The following is a 23,743-nucleotide window of genomic DNA, read 5'->3' as shown; positions in this document are numbered from 1 at the left end:
CCCACAAACCTGCCTAGGTCCAGCACATGTGACAACACTGGGGTATATGATGAGATTAATATAAACTATCATATGCTTATAATTTTAGAAGTGCTGGTGAGGTCTCCTTAGTCAGGAAAAACTGCCATAATCAAAGGCAAATGTGTTAGTGGGACACCATTTTCTCCCTTTTTGCAGCTTATGCAGGGGTTGGAATTCAAAGTCTTTGAGTACTGAAAATAGAATGGGACAAATCTTATAAGGTGTGATTTTTGCTGCGATACTCACCTTTGACAGCCCCTTGAAAAAGGGAGACCACCTAAAAAGAAAGGCAACCTCCAGATGGAAAAAGCAGGTTTTCATTGCTAACGAGCCCTTGTGAGATCAGATGTCTGACACTTGGAGGCTGATGATTTTCCAGGCTGATGTACGGTATGTATTTTTGAGTGAGTCAATTAGAATTCTAAGGCTGCCGAGAGAGAAGGCTTCGGAAAGGCTTCTTAGACCTTGGCAGGCTGGCCCGGCCTTGTCTAGGCTTTGTTGCTGCTGCAAGAAAAGCAGCTGACTCTTGCCCTGACCAGCGTGGCTCAGTTTGCTGGGCATGGTACCACAAAGCAACAGGTCGTCGCAGTTTCGATTCCCGTCAGGGCACATGCCTGGGTTTCAGGTTCAGTTCCTGGTCAAGGCGCCTACAAGAGGCAACAACTTGATGTTTCTCTATCACAGTGATGTTTTTCTCCCTCTCTTTCTCACTTTCTTCCCCTCTCTCTAAAAATAAATAAATAAACTCTTAAAAAAAAGAAAAAGAAAAGCATCTGACTCTTGAGATATGGAACTTACAGATCCGAACTGCCTGGACTGGACTCCAGGCTAAAACCTGGGGCTGACTGCCGCCCGGCTGTTTTAGCCTTAGTTTTTACTGTACTGGCCTGAAAGAAGTCTCAGCGAAGAGAACCCAGACTCTCAGGCCTTTGCACACACAGGACAGCCCTCTGTGGGGCCCTAATTCACAAAAGCATCATGGATGCCAGTGTGACTTTCTGGGTCATGATCGAATGCCCACGGGAGAAGACATTGCTCAGATTGACCATCTGGAATCGTGCAGCAGATTATCTCTCTGTTTTTTATGGTAGAGAAGGCAAAAAATCTTTTTCCTCTATCCATCTGAGGTTCTTTGATAGAGCCTGCAAATTAGACTGACAAAGAAACAAATTAACAAGAGAAAAACAAGTTCAGTAACATGTGCTTCATGCATATTCATGGAAGTACCCAGTGATGAGTCTCTCAAAGGCATGGTTAGACCTTGGGCTTATATGGCATTTTATCAAAGGGACAATCCATACACTTGTAGAAAAGGGGTGAGACCAAGGGAAGAGACTTTGAACTTCCAGGGGCTGCAAATTGTGAGGAGGTAAGCATATGGAGGAAATTAATGGAAGATGAGAACTGGGAAGATAAAGTTTGTGTATATTCTTTTTGGTGCCATCTCTTCTCTGGTAATAAGACTGTTATCCTTTCCTGGCATAGGAACTGGGCAAGGGAGGGCACATGTACACGGGGAATTGATCTTCTTTGTTCAGGCAGATAGGGAGGGCAAACGGCTCATCCTGTGTCTGATTTTTCTCAGTTGCTTTCTGCTCAACATGGGCCTCGTGGTACAGAGGCGAGCTGCAATTCTGACTGGTGATTCTTGTTGAAAGCTGTGAGTGGGGAGAGGACACATCACAGGAAGTACGACCCTCCCCTACCACTCTTGACCGATGAAGCCATGGACCTCTGTCCAGGCTCTCTCACTGCTGTTGACTTGTTCTTTTCAATTTTCCGTGTAGTTGTGGTCTGTGAGAATGGAACGATAGCTCAACTGCATGTCTCTTACCTTTGTCCTAGTACACATACCTTAGTGAGGTGTATGGTCTGATTGGTGGATGCAAGTGACCCCAGAAAACAGTCGCTCATTTCTAGGCTCGCCATATAAATGGTCAGGACAAAGCAGTGGGGAGTGATATAAACCCATTTTGAATATTTTTAAAAATTCAGGACTTTGGGTCATTCCTAAACATGATACCTCTTTTTGGTTAAGTTGTATGAAATATTTTTCTGTGAAAACACTTTTTCCCCTCTTGCATATAGCCTGGGTCTGGGCAAAAGAGAATGGGGGATAACTGAGAAAGAATGAAAGTTGTGGTTGTTGAACGAGACACTTTGATTTGTAACAATGAAGAAAAACAAAAATTCAGCAACTGGGGCGGGCACAGCGCATTAATGATTTTTGTTTTTCAGAATTGTTCCTGGAAACTGTCCTGCAATTTTAGAGGAAATCCCCCCATTCCACCTTTCCAAACTGTGCTACAGTGCTTGGAATTCAGGCTGCTGAGCCAGTGAGCACAGGGAACAGCAGGAGGGGTGGTGGGGTGGGGGCCAGCCCCTGAACTTTTCACCCAGAGAAGCTCAGATGTCATCTTCACTCACAAGGCATAGGAACTGCTTGGTATCAGGGTTAAGCAAATGTTTGGAAATAACTGTTAGGCAATTCCTCTACAATCAGGGACTCAACTGAATTTTTTGGACTAGACTGAAAGCCCTCCAGTGGAAGGCCACCCCTGGAGAGCCTATGAACCTGTACTGCCCAACTAAAGTACGTTTTGCTTGGGATACCTGGCTGACTGTAAATTCTGTTTCCAGGGGCACCATATATGTCTTCTGAGATTGTACTTCTTATGTGTGCATACAATGATAATGCCTCAGCCCTGGGAGGCAGCCAAGTCACAGCCAGAGTTATGCTATGCCATCAGGTAAAAAGGGTAGTACAGAAATTTAGGGAGGAAGTGCCTTGACTTCCAACATAGACCTTAATAATTAGTAGGATGACTAAATTCAGGATCTCTAAGTGGCAGAGCCGAGGCCCATACTATAAGATCTTACCCTGACATGGGAGATCCTACTGACAATACTTTGGCTTTAAAACACCCTAGTTAAGGGACCAAGGGGATGGACTGTGCAGAAAAGCATTAGGCTGGAGACCACAATCTTTAGAAAGGCCACTTGGCAAGGTTGGCTCTTAGTTGGTATCTGGGAACTTGGATTTTTGGAGTGTTCCCATCATTCCCTAACTGATAAGCATGGTTATTGTTTATGTAAATGATATGGTTNTCTCACCCTGACATGGGAGATCCTACTGACAATACTTTGGCTTTAAAACACCCTAGTTAAGGGACCAAGGGGATGGACTGTGCAGAAAAGCATTAGCCTGGAGACCACAATCTTTAGAAAGGCCACTTGGCAAGGTTGGCTCTTAGTTGGTATCTGGGAACTTGGATTTTTGGAGTGTTCCCATCATTCCCTAACTGATAAGCATGGTTATTGTTTATGTAAATGATATGGTTAATGCTGATACCTGCTAAGCCTAGGTGTCCTTATGTAACTAGTCCCCAGTGGAACCATTGGCCATGAAGTCTCTAATAAGCTTCAGAAGAGTTGTCCCAGTTTGATGCTGGAGGAATCAAGAAGATCCTGTATGTTCCTACCAGAAGAGATGCTGGGAAACTTGTGCCTTGTTTTCTTCATTCTTGGACCCGTGCTTCTTCCCTATGCTGATTTTGCTTTGTATCATTTTGCTGTGTGTATGACTCTATTGAGGCCTGTGAGTCCTAGTGAAATCTACCAGACCCACAGATTGTCTTGGGGACTCCTGATGTGACTTCATAGACTTTGCATTGGAAAACAAATGCAAGAGCTATTCAGTGATGCAGCTCCACGTGGAGGTGTGAAGGAGAGCAAAGATGGGCAAAGACTGGCCAAGTGTGGCTCTCTCTCCAGCCTAGCCAATCTCCTGTGAGGATTTTCCTTTGTAAGACTCTCCTTCCCCAAATGGCTGCTCTTAGATTCCCAGACCATGGGGACACTGGCTAGGAACACAGCACCATTCTTGGACATAAATTGGATAAGAGTCTATTTCCTGGTAGATGCCAGTTGCAAGTATGTTTCCACATAATTTAATAGAGACAAAGAAGCAGGAACATCAAAAGTCTTCTTTCTTAATCTCAAATCGGAAGTCAATGTTTCTCTATAATCATTGTGAGTGTGTGTGGGTCCCCATACTCACCCTGTATTGCAGGGGACTACAAAATGGTATTTAGCAGGGAGGCAATTGCCAAGATATTCCTGGGTACACAACAACCCTGGTCTACAGCAGCAGCTGCTGACAGCGCACTGGGCTTGGGTGAGGTTCCTGAGCTGCAGGGAGAGTGATAGCCCCCCATAGCCCTAGGATGGGTTAGCTACAGAGTGACAGTGTTAGCTCCAAGGAGGAGCTAATGTGGACACATTGAGAATAGCATGGCATCGCTGTAGCAATTACCCCCTCCCCGCCCCCCCCCGCCCCCATCCAGCTCTAAACAGAGAACTTGGGGAATTAACATCACTCTCAGTCACACACACAAGCCACACAATCACTTCTATCATGAGTTGAAATTTTAAAATTTATTGTAATATCACTATCACCAATACATATTCATTATAGTATCACCATCAAAAATCATATATATACACATCCATGGCTGAACTCAAGAGTAAGACATAAAGAATACTCTAGGATTAATAAAAAAAACTAGTCTTCTAGGAGGCTCAGAAGGTTAAATAGTATTGGGATAAAAGATGTAAGATTGTCGGTAGGTAATCACCAGCTATGACCCTTGGCAAGAAAAGGCAGAAATGGGGGATTTCTGGTCAACCGAGTGCAAACTAAGAATTAATCACATTTTGTGAATTTGAAGCACTGTTTCTAGTAGTCATTTCTTACAAGAGCTGAAGATTATACAACTATGTGTGGCTGGTACGGAGCTGGTGAGACAGGCATGAGGAAAGAGCTTTCTAACAATGTACCTTGAAGCCTCGTATAAGCAAGACCACCTCAGTCAGCAAGCTCGGACTGGGGAAGCCCTGCCTTCCCATCCTTCTTCCCCTCACAGCAGTTCCAGGTGTCTCCCTCTCCTTTCCTTTCCCTCTTTTCTGTTTCAGCTCTGGGGCTGGGGAGCTCACTGAGAGGGGAGCCGTCTGCACCCTGGCCGGCTTCTTCGCAGCCTTCTTCAAGCTCTGATGTGGGCAGGAAAAAACTGCTTATGCCTGAAGGGCTGTTCTTCAACAGGCGGCCCAGTTCCCTCTCAAAGCACTCGGCAGCTTGCTGCAGATCTCCATTCATCTTGTGCATCAATCCTTGGAGATACCAAGAATTCGGTGCATTTTGCGGAAGCTGATTTTCGGCTCCATTCTGAGGCTGGTACTCTGCCTTTTCCTTCTCAGTTGCTTTTGTGTTTATGGTCGGAAGATTTGAATGACTTAGGCCAGAAGTGTCTTCAGACGTCCCCTGATCCTCCTGAAAGGTGGAACAGCCCTGATGGAACTGTTTCCTCTCAACCTTCTGGAAAGCTGTCTCAAAACACTCTTCTGTTTCCAGCTCAGTGAGATCAGAATATGCATATATAGGATTTAGTCCCTTTTTAATAGCTTTATTTGAGTACTCCCTAGCATATTTCCTTAGTTCTTCAATCTTCTCTTTATTCCTATCAGCTTCGGAGCCCTCTGTGTTCTCAATTTGTTTCTCTTTGGCTCGATAGCAGGAGGCAATCTGCTGACAGATGTAGCAGCTGTTTGGCAAGGATTCCAGCGCCTTTTGAAACAGCTCAATAGCTTTGTCTAGATCACCTTTTTTTTTGTAGAACTTGGCGGCACTGTGAAGGACATCAGTTTGGTGAGGGGCTTTCTCCAGGGCCTCCGCCACCAGTGGCTCCCCTTCGCCTTCTTTATTTACCATTTGCAATTTCAGGGCCAAGAGAACTTTGATATACTGATTGTCAGGACTGAGCTCAATGGCCTGCTTGAGAATCCTGACGGCGAACTGCTTCGGTGGTTTCTCATCCAGACGGTACATTGAGATTGCCAGCCCAGCGGAGAATTCTGGGTTGTTGGGTTTCTTTTCTAGAGCCTTTTCAAAATACACCTTCGCCCTCTCATTTTGCTTCCCTCCACATCTTAGCAGGGTCCACCCTTCTTCACAGTCAAGCTCAGGACACTCAATACTGTAAGGATTGGAGTACTTCTCGCACACCTGTCTGACCTTGTCCAGGTAAGCCTGAGCTTCTGAGAGCCTGCCCATGTGGTAGTAGACCCAGGCGTAGTTTCCCCAGGTGACCAGACTTCGGATCTCTGCTTGGTCGGCATGCGCTTGCTGGATTGACTCTTCGGCTTTCTGTAAGCATTCCAGAGCGGCCTCGTTTTGCCCACGCAGGTGTTTGATGTAGGCCAGCAGGTTGTACATGGTAGCTTTGAACTCAGTGTTCAAAAATTCAATCTGGTTGCACACTCTATCTTCAAGATCCGATGAGACACTTTCTTCCTTAAGTAAGTCCCAGGTGAAATGGCATTTCAGCTGTGGAAGGATTTTCTCCAGCGAGTTCTTGCTGACCTCACTGTAGAAAAAATGAACATGGTCACTGTGATGAGCACTCGCCAAGCATTAAACCCTGTGATGCAAACAAAGGTTAAGTGTGTGTGTAAACTTGAGTAGGCCATGGGATGCCCAGATGTCTAGTTAAACATCAGTTCTGGCATATCTGTGTTCCCAGAAGAGACCCGCATTTGAGTTGGTGGACTGAGTGAAGCTGATTGTCCCCCACAGCATCCAGTCTGCTGAGGGCCTGAGGCTGGGGGGTGCAGGTGGGAGGCAGAGGAGGGGTGTGTTTGTTGTCTCTGCATGGCTGGTCGAACAGAACATTGGTTTGCTCCTTCCCTCCAACTGGGATACACACCACTGGCTGTCCCGTGTCTGCAGCTTGCAGACAGTGGACCATGGCATGTCTCGGCCTCCGTAGTCACATGAGCCAAATACTCATAATAAACAGCTCTCTTTAGCTCATTTACAGAAATATGTATACTAGCACTAGGTGAAGATTTTTATTGGAAAAAGTAAGGGCAGTCTTTTAAAAAAGCAGGTTAAAGTGAATGTTTACAGATTAAGTAGAAATGACACAAAAGGGCATTAAAATTCTCAAAGAGGAAAACCAAAATGTCCAATCGTAGAAAGCCTTCTCTTTTCTTGCAGGACATGAACAGAAAGCTGAAGATCCAGCTTGATTTTCCAGCTGGAAATGTACAAAGTCACTTAGAAACACCCATAGAAGTCACCCTCTATGAGCCCATTCCTTGTGTTCAATACCTGCCTACTTTTGGAGAATCCAAGACAGCAGCTAAGGAGGGGCAGCTCCACTCATCTGCTCGCAGACACTGACCAGTTTGAAGTCAGAACCCAGAGAGGAGAGGGAGTGAAAGTATCTGCGAGTGAGAGTGTGCGGAGTAGAGCGCTGGGCGTGTGTGTGGGGGGAGTACGCAGGAACCCGCCAGCCTGCGGGGGCGCCCAGAGCAGAGCGCCCTAGGCTTTCCAGGTGGCCCACCACCACTGCCCAGCCCAGCACTGCTGGGTGTGGAGTCGGGTGGCTCAGCCCTCGGAACTACCAGGGTGGCAAGAGAAGACCTAGGAGGTGTGGGCTTCAGAAACAGCGTGTCAGGGACAGGCAGGCCTGAGGTGAAAGTCCTCTGGAAGAGGCAGGGACATCACACTGCCTCATGTTAAAAGAGCCAGAGAAACTTTATCTAAAATTGTCAGAGGCCCTGTAAGGAGCTGGCCAGCCTTGACTGTGAGACACTGTGTGATTTTTAGAGAGAGGGAGAGTGGGGAGAATAGGACCCCCAGGGACCCGAATTACATCATGGGAGCCATAGAGACACTCTTTTAAAAGGGGAGCTGAGAGGTATCCGAGGCTTGGCAGGAGCCGGGTGTGTGGGCCAGTGCACCCAGGCGGGATGCAACAGCTTTGCTAACCAAAAATCTCAGAGGCAGAAAAACACTGAGGGGGATGACCTGACCCAACATAGGTAGCAAGCAAAGGGCAGTGCAGAGTGGAGAATTTGAGTGAATCTACTGTGGGAGAGCGGCCCAGTGTCTTGGATCTGGAGGGCAGGAGCTGAATGCCTGAGATTTGCTCCTATCAGCCAGAGCCTGACACAGACAGGCAAACCCAATCCCCACCTGTGGGATTCCAGGCTCTGCAGAGTGGGGAGGTTCAGGCCCAGGAGTTTTCTGTTGCTGTGTACGTTTCCTCAGGGGAAAGAAGAGAAAGGCCTTACATCAGCACCGCGTGCTATGCAGCTCCCCAACCCGATATACTAAACCCAGCAGAGCAGAGAAAATAGAGACGAGCACAACAAGACACTATATTCCCTCCTGCAAAGCTGTTTAAGATTCATTCCATATCCATCAGGTTTGGGCATAATAAAACACCAGGTTTTATAATGTAGTTTATTTCAAATCTCCTATTGCTCTTCCCTTCTCTTCCTCCATGCTACCTCTCTCCTCCTCCTTCATATATGTTTTTAAAATTCCATTTTCTCTCTTGCTATGACTTGTTTCTGTTCTGCACTATTACTATTACTCCCCCTTCTAGCCTCTCAAAATCATTTGTGATTGTCATTAGCTCACATTCCTTTTCCTGTTCTTGAAATGCCCTTATTCTCTTTCCACCTTTATCAATCTTTGTTCATAGGTAGTGAGTGGACAAGGAGCTTGTTGTTACAGTTCTTCAATCCTATTTCTAGATTGTGACTCTCCTTGCATTTTAAATCTCAAATTTCACTGTTCCCCTCTGCTACACCATTTTGCCTTCCTCCTGCCCTTTCCTTTTTTTGTTTTAAATATTTATTCCTTCTTAGCCAAATTTTCATCTTGCACTCTTAGTATTCCTCCTCCCTTTATCCTCTCAAAACAACTCTTCTTTCCTCCACACATCTCTTAAGCTCTCCTTTCTGTCCTTGTGCCCTCTTATTCCCATTCCACCTATATAAATCTTAATTTGTGGGTCATTGATTTCTCTGTGGTAGAGATTTTTCTGCAATTACAGGCATATTATTTTATGTATATATACATATTTTTTGTTGTAGTTGTCTGTTTTTTCTCTCACTGGATATACACAGATACACATATTTTCTTCAAATTTCAGTTTTAACCTAATACTACATACTTCTCCTCTCTTGTTCCACCTTCCCTTCTCCCTTTTTTAATTACAAAGCAAATTTTCTTTTCTTTTCTGCTTTGCCTTGTCTCTATTCCCTACTATTATTATTGCCCCTCTCTCTACCCTTGCAAAATCTCTTTTCTTTCAGTTAGTCATCTCATATTCATTTTTCCTTTCTTATAATAGTCTTATTCTCTTTGTACTTTTATTCATATTGGTGCATTGGCGCATAGTGTAACTGTGGATGGGGGATATCTCTGTGGGTGTGGGCCTGTTTCCTGGGCTGTTTGGTTTTTGTTCTGGCAGCACCTGTACAACAGCATACGGGACGTGGAGGGCAAGCGACTCTCAGTCAGTCAGCCGGAAGGGAGAACCCACCAGAGAACGACACAACAGCAACCCAACCCCAGTTACAACCCCATAAAAGGCATACATGTAAAGGGCCGTGCAAGAGCATCAAGGGCAGGTGACCAGGAGAGCGCACCACTGAGACTCACAGGTCTCCTCCCACAGAAGGGCATACCACAGAGACAGGGAGTCAAAGCAGACAAACCTACCAAGCAGAAAAACACAAGAAGAGTTATCTGAAATAGGGAGACAAAGAAGCCCCAATTGGAAGGAAAGGAAGAATCCCCAGAAAGACTGCTACACAAAATTGAGGCAACCCAAGTATCAGACACAGAGTTCAAAATAATGGTTATGAGGACTCTCACTGAGCTCAGTGAGAACTTCAAAGAATTCCAGGGAAGCTTCAAGGAACTTACTGCAAACTACACCAGCATGAAAAAGCACATAGAAACTATCAATAAGAGACAGGAGGAAATGAAAAATACAATATTTGAAATGAAGAACACAGTAAAAGGAATTAAAAACAGGTTAGATGAAGCACAGGATTGAATCCCTGAGCTGAAGGACAAGGTAGAAGAAATTCCCAGACAGAGCTAAAAAATGAAAAAAGACTCAAAAAGAATGAAGAGGGGATAAAGGAGCTGTAGGGCAACATGAAATTAATAATATCCATATAATAGGGATATCAGAAGAAGAAGAGGAACAAGGGATAGCAAATGTGCCAGAAAAAGCACTGATAGAAAACTTTCCTAAATCAATGGGAGAAAAAGTCAGGGAAGACCAGGCAGCACAGAGGATCCCAATCAAAATGAATTCAAAGAGGCCCGCTCCAAGACATGTCATAATGAAAACGACAAAATTCAAAGACAAAAAAAGAATCTTAAAGGCAGCAAAGGAGAAATAGCCAGTAACATACAAGGGACCCCCAATGAAGCTAGCAGCTGACTCCTCAACAGGAACACAATAAGCCAGAAAGGAATGGCAAGAAATATTCCACATAGTGGAAAGCAAAGCCCTGCAACCGAGACTACTCTCCCAAGCAAGGCTCTCAATTAAAATGGGAGGCCGAGTAAGGAGTTTCCCAGACAGAAGAGGCCTCAAAGAATACACGTCCTTCAAATCAGCTCTGCAAAAGATGCTAAAGGGACTGCATAAAGAAAAGGAAGAAAAAAAGTGAGAGAGAGAGGAATATAGGTACAAAGGGCAAAATGACAATGAATTAGTACCTACTAATGATAGCCTTAAATGTAAATGGACTAAATGCTCCAATCCAAAGACATAGGATAGCCCTGGCTGGTGTGACTCAGTGGATTGAGTGCAGGCTGCAAACCAAAGGGTCACCAGTTCAATTCCCAGTCAGGGCACATGCCTGGGTTGCAGGCCAGATCCCCAGTAGGGGCCACATGAGAGGCAACCACACATTGATGTTTCTCTTCCTCTCTTTCTCCTTCTCTTCCCTTTCTCTCAAAAAATAATTAAATAAAAATCTTTAAAAAATAGAAACAGTATAAAAAAAAAGCATGGGTAGCTGAATGGATAAGAAAACATGATCTGCATATATGCTACCTACAAGACCCACCTCAGAACAAAAGGCCCACACAGAATAAAAGTGAAGGGTTGGAAAAAATTTCCAAACAAATGGACAGGAAAAAAAAGTTGGGGTAGCAATACTTATAACAGACAACATATACTTCAAAACAAAAGCCATAAAAAGAGACACTGAAGGACACTTCATTACACTCAAGGGAAGACTCCATCAAGAAGACATAAACATTGCAAACACATATGCATCCATCACTGGAGCACCCAAATAATGGAAAATCTTGGAGGACTTCAAGAAAGATATAAAGAGCAACACACTTACAGTAGGGGATTTTAACACCCCACTGTCAACAATGGAGAGCTATTCCAAACAAAGAATCAATAAGGCTATTGTGGAACTGAACTACACCCTAGATCAAATGGACTTAACTGATATGTGCAGAACCTTTCATCCCAAAGAAGGAAAATATACATGCTATTCAAACATGTATGGAACATTCTCAAAGATCGACCACATGATAGGACACAAAACAAGCCTCAACAAATTCAAGAAAATTGAAGTCATATCAAGCATTCTCTTAGATCACAATGGTTTGAAACTAGAAACCAACCTCAAGAAAAAAATAAAAAACACTCAAATTTATAGAGACTAAATAACATGCTATTAAATAATGAATGAGTTAACAAAGAGATCAAAGAAGAAATCAAAACTTTCTGAAAACAAATGAAAATGAACACACAACAGACCCAAACCTATGGGACACAGCAAAGGAGGTCCTGAAAGGGAAGTTCATAGCAATATAGGTGAACCTAAAAAAGATAGAAACATTTCAAATAAATAACCTAACGCTACAACTCCAAGAACTGGAGGAACAACAACAAAAAAGCCCAAGGAGTAGAAGGAAGAAATAATCCAGATCAGAGAAGAATTAAGTGACATAGACACTAAAAGAACAATTCAAAAGATCAATAAATCCAGGAGCTGGTTCTTTGAAAAGATAAACAAAATAAACAAGCCCTTAGCCAGACTCATCAAGAAAAAATGAGAGAGGATTCAAAACATTAAAATGAGAAATGAAAGAGGAGAAATTACAACTTACACCACAGAAATATAAAGGATTATAAGAAATTACTACGAACAACTATACACCAAGAAATTTAAAAATTGAGCAAAATGGACAAATTTCTAGAAATATAATATTCCAAAACCGAATGAAGAAGAAGCAGAAAGCTTGAACAGACTGATAACAGCTGGTGAAATTGAAGCAACCCCCCCAAAAAAACAACAACAAAAAAACCCTCCCAGCACACAAAAGCCCTGGACCAGGAGGTTTTTACAAAACATCTTACAAAATGTTTTACAAAATATTTAAGGAAGAACTAACTCCTGTCCTTCTTAGACAATTCAAAAAAATCCCAGGAGTGGGAAGACTCCCAAACTTTTTTTTTATGAGGCCAGCATCATCCTAATCCCCAAAACAGATAAAGACACAACAAAGAAAGAAAACTACAGGCCAATATCACTGATAAGTGTAGATGCTAAAATCCTCAACAAAATCCTGGCAAACCACATCCAGCAATACAGTAAACAGATCATACACCATAGTCAAGTGGGATCCATCCCAGGGATGCGAAGATGGTACAAAATTCGCAAAGCAATAAACGTAACCCTCCACATAAACAAAAGAAAAGGGAAAAATCACATGACCATGTTAATAGATGCTGAAAATGCATTTGATAAAGTATAGCACTCATTTATGATAAAAACACTCAGCAAAGTGGGAGTAAAGGGAGCATGCCTCCACATAATAAAGGCCATATATTCGACAAACCTACAACCAACATCATTCTTAACAGGCAAAAACTAAAGCTTTCTCACTGAGATCAGGAACAAGACCAGAATGTTAACTTTCACCACTTCTGTTCAATATAGTATTGGAAGTCCTAGCCACAGCAAGCAGACAATAAAAAGAAATAAAAAGCATCCAAGTTGGAAAGGAGGAAGTAAAACTATCCTTTCTAAAAATATTTTATTTATTTATTTTTAGAGAGCCCAGAAATAAACCCATGTCTCTATGGCCAATTAATATTTGATAAAGGGGGCAGAAGCATAAAATAGTATAAAATTAGCCTCTTCAACACATGGTGTTGGGAGATCTGGACAGCTACAAGCAAGAAAATGAAACTTGACTACCAACTTACACCATACACAAAAATAAATTCAAGGTGGATAAAAGACTTAAATGTAAGTTGTGTTGTGACACCATAAAATTCCTAGGGGAGAACATAATCAGGAAAGTCTCAGATATTCCACCCTGCAATATTTTTGCCGATACATCCCCTACAGCAAAGGGCATAAAGGAAAGGATAAACAAATGGACCTCCTCAAAATACAAGCTTCTGCATGGTTAAAGAAAACAGCAGTAAAATGCAAATGGAAGCAACCATATAGGAAAATACACTTGCCAATGATACCTTGGACAAAAGTTTGACCTCCAAAATATATAAAGAACTCACATGACTCCACTTCAGGAAGAGAAACAGTCCAATTCAAAAATGCGCAAAGGACCTGAACAGACATTTCTCCAAGGAGAACATACGGAGGGCCCAGAGACATATGAAAAGATGCTCAGCCTCACTAGCCATCAGAGAGATGCAAAGTAAAACCACAATGAGATACCACTTCACACCTGTCAGAATGGCCATGATAACCAAATCAACAAACAACAAGTGATGGTGAGGCTGTGGAGAAAAGAGAACCCTGGTGCACTGTTGGTGGGAATGCAGACTGGAGCAGCCACTGTGAAAAACGGTATGGAATTTCCTCAGAAACATGGAAGAGCCTGGGACAACTTTTAGCAAATCCCCCTTTGCCTCATCTCAGCCTTTGTGGGTTGGGCTTCACATCGACCAGCAGCATGTCTGTGTATCTCCTATTGATTCTGTCTTTCTGGAGAGCCCTGACTAATGCACACCTCTAAGTTTTCCTAGACAGAAGAGCAGCCACTTTCCTCCTGCTTCTTGGACTCACTTTTTTGTAGCTACGGTCTGTGCAAGAACTCACAAAGCACATCGCTTCCAGTACGTGAGCAGATACGCACAAGGTGAAGTGAGGTGGATGAGATGGGGTGTCTGCAGTGAGAGGAACTGGGTTTCTCTTGTCCTGCTCAGTGACTGAGTCAGGGCTCGGTCCTCACACATTCTGAGGAGTTAAGTGTTATTTAGCCTTCTAGTGGCCCTTACATGGCTACTTTTTTATGTCACATTGCTAGTTTTGGGGATACTAAGAAGAAGAAAGATTACCCTGGCCCTCTCTGCCTCTAGGAGCACACAGTCTGGTTAGAAGGAGCCATGAAAAGACATGAAAACCCATGGAATGTTGGCCACCATATTATGTGACTTACTCCTTTTTCATTCATCTTCACTATCACTTCCTACATTCACACTTGGACCCAGGAAGGCTTACTTTCAGTCTGATGGAAGTAGTCTCCCTGACAGGCCAGATCCCCAGAGAGGATGAATTTGTTTCAAGAAAGAAACAAACAAAACAGACACGTTTGTGTTTTGTCCGTTGGAAGATACCAAGGGCGATCACTTGCCTTTCTTTTAGGGAAGTCACGCGAGATCTCCAACTGTGTTCTCACACCTATATTTGCCTAGGGTCTGAGTATGTTTACTGAGTTCGCGCTCCTCCTGTTTTACGAGCAGATGCTGGGCATGGTGAGAGTGGAGGGAGCCCCCAGAAACCATTAAACCCAGTGCTATCCATGTTTTTTTGTTTCACAGACTAGCACAATTTTAGAAAAAAAATTATGACCCAAATAGTACTGCCAACTTATTTGGCAATACAATGACATGAGGAGAAATGTCATCCTAAAAAATACCCACCATCTAGTCTTAGCAATAGTTTATTAAAAAGAGAGAAAAGCAGCATTTTATCATCGTTGACAACAGTAAGTCCATAGCTATCAGTAAATACTTTAAAAATAAATAGACTAAATTCTCCAATCAAAAGATATAGAGTGGTTGAATAGATAAAAAATAACACCCAATTATATGCTGCCTTCAGGTTTAAGGACACACACAGATGGAAAGTTTGGGAATGGAAGAAGATATCTCACGCAAACAAAAGAAAGCAGGGGTAGCTATTCTTATATCGGAAAAAATAAACTTTAAGCCAAAGACTGTAACAAGAAGCAAAAATGGTCATTTTATCATACCCAAAGGATCAATCTAATGAGAGGATGTCATCTTTGTAAATCTATGAACCCAATGCATGAACACCTAAATCTGTAAGGCAAATATCAATAGACCTGAAAGGAGAAACAGACAGCACCACAATCATAGCGGGGACTTCAACACCCCTTTTTGACAAAGGATCGATCACCAGACAAAACTCGATCAGGAATCAGTGGACTCAGCCCAGGTTAGACACTGTAAATGACAGGTTAGACCAGGTGAAGATAAACGTCTACAGAACTTTCCGTCCACCAAGAGCAGAGCACACACTTTTTCCAAGCACACACAGAACACTTTACAGGATAGAGCGTATGTTAGGCCACACAACAAGTCTTAATGAAATGTAAGACGAGCAAGATCACATCAGGCACTATTTCTGACCACTATTATTTGGCCCTAATAGAGAAGGAAATCCTGCCATTTGCGACATCATTGATGCACCTTAAGGACATTTATGCTGAGTAAATAAGGCAGACAGAGCAAAAGAAATATTGTATGCTATCCCTTATATCTGGAATCTAAAGGACAAAAATCAAACTCATAGAAATGGAGTAGAGAAGTGGTTGCCAAGGGTAGAGGGAGGGGAAAATGGGGAGAATGTGTACATGAAAGGGAGCGAGCTTTCTGCCCTGAGCTGAATAAGGTCTGCATGTGCAACAACAGCCGCTGAGGTCAGTAGCACCCTATGGCACAACTGCAGTGGCCGAGAGAGTGGAATTTAATGTTCTCACCGAGAATAAACGAACAGCGGAAATGTGTAAATATGTGAGGTGATGAATGTGTTAAGTAACTAGATGGAGGAGGGAATCCTTCCACAATGTATCTGTATATCAAACCACTACAATGTACACTGTAAATAGCCTTACACTTTAATGTGTCAATTATACATCAATAAAGTTAAATTTTACAAAATATTTTCTTAGAAATTCTTGTCACTGTTTCTTCTGTGTAGTTTAAGTACATGAAATACTCTGCATTTTTCACCTTCGATTTTCATTATATATTTGTAAATGCTAATTGCATATTCACATATCCATATATAATTGACATTTATGATAATATTAACATATTTAACTGGGTAAATAAAAATAAGACATATGAAGTGAATTCTGATTTAACTAAAAAATACTATTGCCTTTCTAAAAACCAATACATTTGCCCAGGTTTCCTTACTTACTGATATCATGTATATTTCAAAGTTGCTCTAAACACTCTTTATATGTATATGCATAACATTTAATAAATTACTGAGCAACGATTAAAGTCAAATATTTGAAGGAAGGACAAGCAAGTGGGTAGAATGATGGCAGTAGTAACTCGACACAGAGAATTATCTAAGTTCAGGTGAAATATGAGGAGTTGAAGGCTGTTCCTACCTGGAGACCATGTACCTAGTGGAAGACATTGGAGAGGTAGGGAGAAGTCCCTCTGGGCTGGCGGTAAGTTTCTCACAGTCTCAAGCTGCAGCCTTGAGGTTTTGCTGACCGAAGCAGATAAGAGCAGCCCTGCAACTTCTTAGGAAACACCCAGAACCAAGCTGCTGACAAGGTTTTCCTTCTTCGCGAGCTCACTAATCTGGATGCTGACAGACTGCGCTTTGCGCTGCCGCCCACAGACCTCAGGCTCACCTCCGCCCAGGGCCTCTAGCCAGGACTTAGAGCAGAACCTTGAAATTTTAAGAAAGAGGCCCTGCTTAAATAGTAAGAGTAGGGGTTCCTAGGGAAATTCCTGAGGCGGCTGGTGCCACAGATGCTGTGGTTATGGGCCAGCCGATATGTGAAGGAACAGGCAGAACTCACGCCCAGTTATTTGGTCACAACAGGCACGACCCAAGGAGTCCATCCCTTCCAGGAACCCTCCAGAGCAGTGTTTCTCACACGTCAACATGCACCTGGACCAAACCACCTGAGGATCTTGTTAAAATGGGCTTCTGAATTCAGTAGGTCTGGGTGCTGCCTTTATAACAACCTTTCTGGAGTGTCTCATGCAGACCACACTGTGAGTAGCAAGGGGCCAGGAAGACATCGCTTTTTGGAAGTGATTTCCAATCACCAGTTTCTCATCCCTAAAATAGCCCTTAAATGGGCAAACTTACGTCACCATCCTTCATGTTGAATCCATCAACCACGAGAACAAATGTCCACCAACCACGAGAACAAATGTTGGAGACTTTCAGGGTTCCAAAGATGTTACTTTATTGGCCAAGTTTAACCTGCGCAGGGGTGAACTCTCAAAGTGTCCAGCGACACAGTGCCCACAAGGGCTGCAAACGAGAGTCGCGTACAGCGCTTACAGCTAAGTCCTTATATAGAGGCAAGCAAGCAAGCATTACACAGATGATGCGGCAGTTAGCTGTTGGCTTACAGAGCCCGCGCGCGCGGGAACACGGTGGGGTCTGTCTCAACTGAAAGGAAAATTTTGAAACTAAACAGATTGCGATCAACTTACAGGATGTTTGCTAGGGACGCAGGCTCCTTGGGGCTGAGGCTATTTTTCTTGTTCCCAACACTTCCCTCCCCTCTGACTCGCCACCGACTTTGGGCTTCGTCCACTCCCATTTACACACATACAAGTCAGTGTCTAGAAGTACATGTGGTCCTGTTTAAATATATATTCCCTTCTCTAGGCTTTATTTCTGATCAGGATTTCAGGAAGCAAGGCCCAGTAATTTGTATTCTAATAAAGCAGTCCCATTGGTTGTGATACTGGCTGTCTGCAACCCACTTTGAAAGCCTGCAACCCTTTTCTCCCTGTTCCCAGAGGAAGTCTGGCAGGTTAGTAAGAATACATATTCCTCGATTCTGAAAAGGCAAATGACAAGGTAGAAGCGACCTCATGATAGCTTGGAATATTGAGTGCTGAATTAGTCATTAGCACATTTGTTGAGAAATAAGCGTGCTTTTAAAATGACCACAACCACCACAACAGAACCTCTAAACCTCCGATTTGGTCTTACAAAAAAGAAGAAACAAAATAGGGACCAGGACTTCCAGGGACTGCCCTCCAGGCCCTAGTCCTCATTGTTGCCTGAAAGGATGTGAGCAGATTTTCCCTCTAGTCACCCTCAACAAACGCCAGTTCCTTCCCTGCTACCAGCAGCCAGTGCTGCCCAAGCACCTCCCTCGGTGCCTTTAGGCTGCCTGGCTCTGAACAGAAAGAGCCACAGAAATAAAAATGCACGAACTGGTAAGAGAGATTCATGATGAAGTTCAGCTAAATGCACCTTTAATCCAGAAGCAAACATGGAATCAGCATAATTCTGGAAGCTGCATGACAGAACAAGATTTGTTAGAAATGCTCCACTTCCTATCAGAGAAGCAAAGCCTAGTTACCTCATGATGGCTGTTTCTCTGGAATTCTGAAATGCTGACTTTATGTTCCTGGATGGCAAGCAAGTGCTGAAGAGGTTTCCACTCCCAGCTCTAGCCCTTAGGTCTGTGCTTTTAGGGAGGAGAAATGGAAAATGAAACTGATGCAATGCTGTCCAGTAAGCAGAAACTGAGAATGAAAGTGTGAGAGCTGAGCTCACTCTCCTCTGGAAATATTGTTCTACACAGGTTCTGGGATTGCTTTTGAGAGTTTGTAAAAAGGCACTAGAGGTGCCTTGCAGATTCTAGGCCCCATGGCTAGAGATTCTAGTCCAGTCTGGGGCTGGGCTTGGGCTCAGGAATCTGCATTTTTACACACACTCTGGAATCTCTTTTGCAGGAGTGAAACTGTCATTATGACTTTCATTAAATTTAACTTTAAACCCTAGTCTTAGAAATTATATATGTATATGTGTGTTTATATATATATGTGTGTGTGTGCGTGTGTGTGTGTATATATATATATATATATATATATACACACATACTGTATTCTTAGGACTATAAAGTGTAGCGGACCATAAGACACACCTAGGTTTTAGAGGAGGAAAATAGGAAAAAGAAATTTGAAGCAAAAATGTGGTAAAATATTTAATAACCTGTGACCCCCGCTCCACCACCGCCCCACCCCCACCGAGCCAGGTAAGCTACATTCAGACTATAAGATGTACCTCCATTTCCCCCCCAAATTGGGGGGAAAAGTGCATCTTTTTTTTCTTTTTCTTTATTTTTAGAGAGAGGGGAAGGGAAGGAGAAAGAGGAAGAGAAACATCAATGTGTGGTTGCCTCTTACATGGCCCCCACTGGGGACCGGGCCTGCAACCCAGGCATATGCCCTGGCTGGGAATCAAACTATGACCCTTTTGTTCACAGCAAACACTCAATCCACTGAGCTACACCAGTTAGGGTGGAAAAGTGCATCTTATTGTCTGAAAAATATGGGGTGTGCGTATATATGTCACCCTCAGAGATGAGCCTTTCTCCCAGACAGCTCCCTAAGGGAGCAGAAGACATGAGCCAGTGTCTGAATAATGATCTGAACCTCTGGCAGGCTAAAGTAACATCTTCATCTAAGTTATGTGTCAGCTCCTAATCCCTCAGGTGGAGTAGCCTCCTGGCTACTTTCCCATGAGGCCAGAGACAGGGACACTGGAAAGAATCTCAGAACTGTCCTCAAGACCTGAAGAGATGATTTATCACTCTTACCTCATCTCAGACAATCAACTCCCAGTGGGTCCCCAAATCCCTAACCCACGGTGTCTTGCAATTCTGCCCTATCTCCTCAGTAACTACACTCCATTGGGAGTTTGGGGTTTTGAGTAAATAGCCAATATCCCTCCACTGCAGTCCTCGGTGCCTAGTTCTTGGCTCTGCTAGCACTGGATGGATTAACAGGAGTCCGTGGACCACGTTTTATGAAGCATTGTCCTAGCAGTGTTTTGAAACCCAGTTTCTTAGTTTCTTTCTGGAGATAATGTGGTAAGTCAGATAATCTAGCATCCAGGAAAATAGCCACAGGACACCTGGGTTTGGGGTGTCTCTTTGACCAGCTCAGGATAGTTCTTGACCACATCATTTAGCCTCATTTCCTTACTCTGAAAATGGCCTAGAATGAATTGCCTTTTTCCTTCCACCCAAATGATAGAAAACTATGCCATGGGAGATCCATCGTTACCTTCATCCAAGGTGTGGCCCTAAGGAGTGAGTTGCCGTCAAAGAGTGGTCCTCCTCTCTCTCCAAGTAGGAACCCCGAGGGCCTAGTCCTCCCAGTCCTTGCCCCTTCTCTCTAACGGGAGCATAATTAAAGCGTTAAGACATTTCACCCTCTGAGCCCCATTTTACTAGAACATGAGGCTAATAAAAATGAAGAGTCCTTCCTCCATAGGGCTATGGGAAAGATGATGTGAGATGACACATATAAAGCACTTCAAGTACCCTGCCAACTACCGACGTGATGATATGGGATAAGTGTACTTGATGCCTAGGATGGTAAGTGTACTTGACAGAGCACACTACTAACTACTGATCACATAGGAGCCATGACAACCATGATTACTGGTATATTAGTGCTACAGTTTTAAGGGGGTGGAGCGGGCAACAGAGCTCCTCAGTGGACGGGGCAGAGGAGGGCAACCACGGGACAACCAGCAGGTGCTGGGCATTTCTCCACGTGGCTCTCCTTTTGACAATTTTTAGCACTGCTGGGGAGGAGCGTTCAAACCTGCCGTGATTACTCCAGCCTGTGGGAACAGGACGCATTGAGGTGGAATCCAGTCCAGCATAGTCCAGAATGCTCCTGTCAGTTTCCTCACCTTGGAGGCTCTGGACACACCCAAGCATGGGTCATTGCAGGACCTCTCGGGCAGGCCTGCTGCCAAGGCTCCGGGCAGAACCAGTTTTTGTGGTTAGCCTTACTCAGGCAGGCACAATTAACCAGGGGCTCGTCATATAAGAAAGATAACCTGAGGCACTTGGCAGTGAACTACTCTTACCCCAGCACCCCCTGCTCCCATCCCCTAATTTGAGCCTGCAGAGCATTTGGGAGCCCCCAGGTTTTCTTTTTCTCACTCCCTGAGTGGCCTCTAGGACCCTTCCTCTCTACAGGTTGTTTGATGGGCAAGGCTTGTTTTCTCTCAGTTCTATTTCCCCAGAGGCTCTGTGCTGACAGGACCTCAGCAGGTCTATGTGCGCTTTGTAAGATCGAGTGTACTGAAGTTAGACTTCACATACAATAAAATACACCCATTTTAAGTGTGCAGTTTGATGACTTTTGACAAATGCATACACTGTGCACCCATGTAATTATCACCGCTCTCCTTATAGACTGTTTCATCTTCCAAGTTTCCCCTGTGTGCCTTCCTAGTCGCTTCTGGCACCACCCACCCCCAACCCCTGGCAACCATTTCTTTGTCTCCCACCACTAGAAATTAAATCTGCGTCATAAAAAAGATGAGGTCATTGTGTTTTGAAGAGCAATGATTTCCTGCTGCTCACCAGCTCTCACTGGAGCAATACAAATCCACGATAAGCTTTCAGTTTGTTTTCATATAAGAAATGGGAGGAAAGTGTCCCGTCCGTCAGAATTGTTTCTCCTACTTCCCACCGTGATGTGATCCAACTTTCAGAGTGAAATTCCTCCCAATGGGAGTTGGGTTTGGACTGCCAATTCCATCTTTAATAATGTCTGCTGAAAAGAAAAGCTTCCTTCTTAAAACGACAAGCAGAAAGCCTTTTAGTCCTTCAGAGAAAAATCACCACCAAACCCCATCCAGAGCAGTTAGTTCCCTTAGTTCTAACACTGAATCAGCAAACTTTGTTCCAGGGTGTATTGAACTAGGACTGCCAAGCCTCCCTCTCCAGTTTGGCTCCCGGCTCCCGGCTCCCGGCTCCACCAGCTGTTCCAGGAAACAGTTCTAGAAATTTAGGGAGCTGAGTGCGTAGACCAGAAAAATCCCCAGAAATAAAAAGTGCCAACGCTGAAAAAGGCATGTTTAAGTCCCTAAATAACAGACAACTCAGGAACCTGTCTGAACCTCAGAAACCCAGCTGACTATTGGCACTTACGATCGGTAATGTTTATGCATTCTCAACGCACTGACCTCATGACTGAGTTCTGCTTCTCTGCTGGTCTCCTAAGTTGAGGTCCAAGATGATTTGCTCTTCAGAAATCTTCCTAGTCTGTGGCAAGTCAATGCTCAAGGGGCTATTTAAAGAGGAAGTGGGGCATGGGAGGGAAGGCATCAGAGAAAGCATTCTTCTCATTTCTGAGTGATTATGAAAGGGAAGAGGAATTGGAAAGTGAAACTGATTTTAAATCAGGAGGAGGAAAAGAATACTTAAGCTTGACAAGCTCTGCCTCAGCCAAGAACATTGTTAAAAAATGACTCTGAAGCTATGTACCTGGAACACATATCTGGCTACCTGCCACTAAAGCCAGTACTCCAGAGGCAGGTGGCTGATGTATAAAAGAAAGCGGTTCATTTTCAGGTGCCAGCCACCTGGAACATGGGGGGACTCACATTTCCAAGCCCATCTCCACATCTCAGTGGAGGCGAAGGTTTCTGTAAGGAAGAAGCGGGTAACAGAAGAAAGAGATCGAGGGAGATTGAAAAGTTCTCTACCTGCAGACTAGCACAGCCCATTCTGATCAGGCCAGTGTGCATTATCCGGGTCTAGTCATCCCGGTCCCCTGCATGGCATCACGGTTTAGTCATCCTGGTTCCTCGTCATCCTGACTTTATGTCCCTGGCTCCACGGTCGAAGGTCAGCAAATCTCCTGGGCCTGGGATGCCTGAAGGTTGGAGTCTATATTTTGAAGTTAATTCTTAGGATTCTTATAGAAACACGCTGTTTAAATGCAAGCTACCTATCAGTCAAGAGTCAGCACTTACAGAAACAATGTCAAAAGAATGGTGGGATGAGTTACAATTTCCCACTGTTACAATTATAAGTCACTACTCCCTCTAACCACAGGTTGAAGGTGGGTCACAGGAAACTGAATTTCTAATAAGTCTGTAGGAGATTCAGACATAGGGGTTTCTGGGACCACACAATGTAGAAAAATGTTTCCAGAAATATTTTGTGAAAAGTAGTTTTGTCCAGTAAATTGATCTGTGGGAGACCAGTTTAATTCTGTGTGTTCAATTGACTAGCTCTGGGATTACCCTGAGCCACAGCACTGAGCCTGAATTTTCTGGTGTGCCCCACGCTAAATACAGGAAGCCAAGCCTGGAGTGACTCTCCGGTAGCTTCACTCTCTGAGTAACCTAAGGCAAACATTTCGTTTTCCCAGCTGTAAAATGGGAAATAGTAACATGTAATGTTGTTTAATGGTTGGCCAGCTGGCTGATAAGTTTACATACCTATATTTATGCTTTGAGCTCTGAAGGAGTAACGTTGCTCAAGGAGATTGTTTTTCATTTTTATAAAATTTCTGAAGGGGTTCAGAATGAACATCCCCAGAATGTGCCACTTTGGCCTGGGGAGTATTTTAAGCTGAAGACAGTCAAGACCCAGCAAACTCAAGGAAAATTTTACCTCTCCCTTAACTGCCTAAAAGAATCTATATAGGCACGAGACAATGCAAACAAATTTAGAGATTAAAAATAGAAGGCAATGATTGCACTTGGCTGGTGTGGCTCAGTGGACTGAGTGCTGGCCTGGGAACCAAAGGGTCACCGGTTTAGTTCCCAATCAGGAAATCCT

General features: G+C 43.8%; 1 protein-coding gene across 3 annotated transcripts; it reads right to left on the bottom strand.

Annotated features, from left to right (window-relative positions):
* Window positions 1-4,439: 4,439 nt before the first annotated feature.
* Window positions 4,440-22,325, bottom strand: IFIT3 (interferon induced protein with tetratricopeptide repeats 3). 3 transcript variants are annotated; one of them, XM_037047301.1, is made up of 2 exons: window positions 22,138-22,325; window positions 4,440-6,443 (listed from the first exon to the last, which is right to left on the bottom strand). In XM_037047301.1, exons 1-2 carry the CDS (start codon window positions 22,140-22,142, stop codon window positions 4,889-4,891), a joined length of 1,560 nt encoding a protein of 519 aa, XP_036903196.1. In that variant the 5' UTR covers window positions 22,143-22,325; the 3' UTR covers window positions 4,440-4,888. The 3 variants fall into 3 exon arrangements, with proteins under 3 accessions (XP_036903196.1, XP_036903197.1, XP_036903195.1); XM_037047302.1 differs by lacking the exon at window positions 22,138-22,325 and adding an exon at window positions 18,503-18,587; XM_037047300.1 differs by lacking the exon at window positions 22,138-22,325 and adding an exon at window positions 16,547-16,568.
* Window positions 22,326-23,743: the final 1,418 nt, after the last annotated feature.

The sequence above is a fragment of the Sturnira hondurensis genome, unplaced genomic scaffold, assembly GCF_014824575.4.
Source record: "Sturnira hondurensis isolate 20B ecotype Veracruz unplaced genomic scaffold, ASM1482457v3 Scaffold0005563, whole genome shotgun sequence".
In the NCBI taxonomy this organism is placed as follows: domain Eukaryota; kingdom Metazoa; phylum Chordata; class Mammalia; order Chiroptera; family Phyllostomidae; genus Sturnira; species Sturnira hondurensis.
The sequence above is the reverse complement of the archived record's forward strand: the minus strand, read 5'-3'. Positions and strand labels throughout refer to the sequence as shown.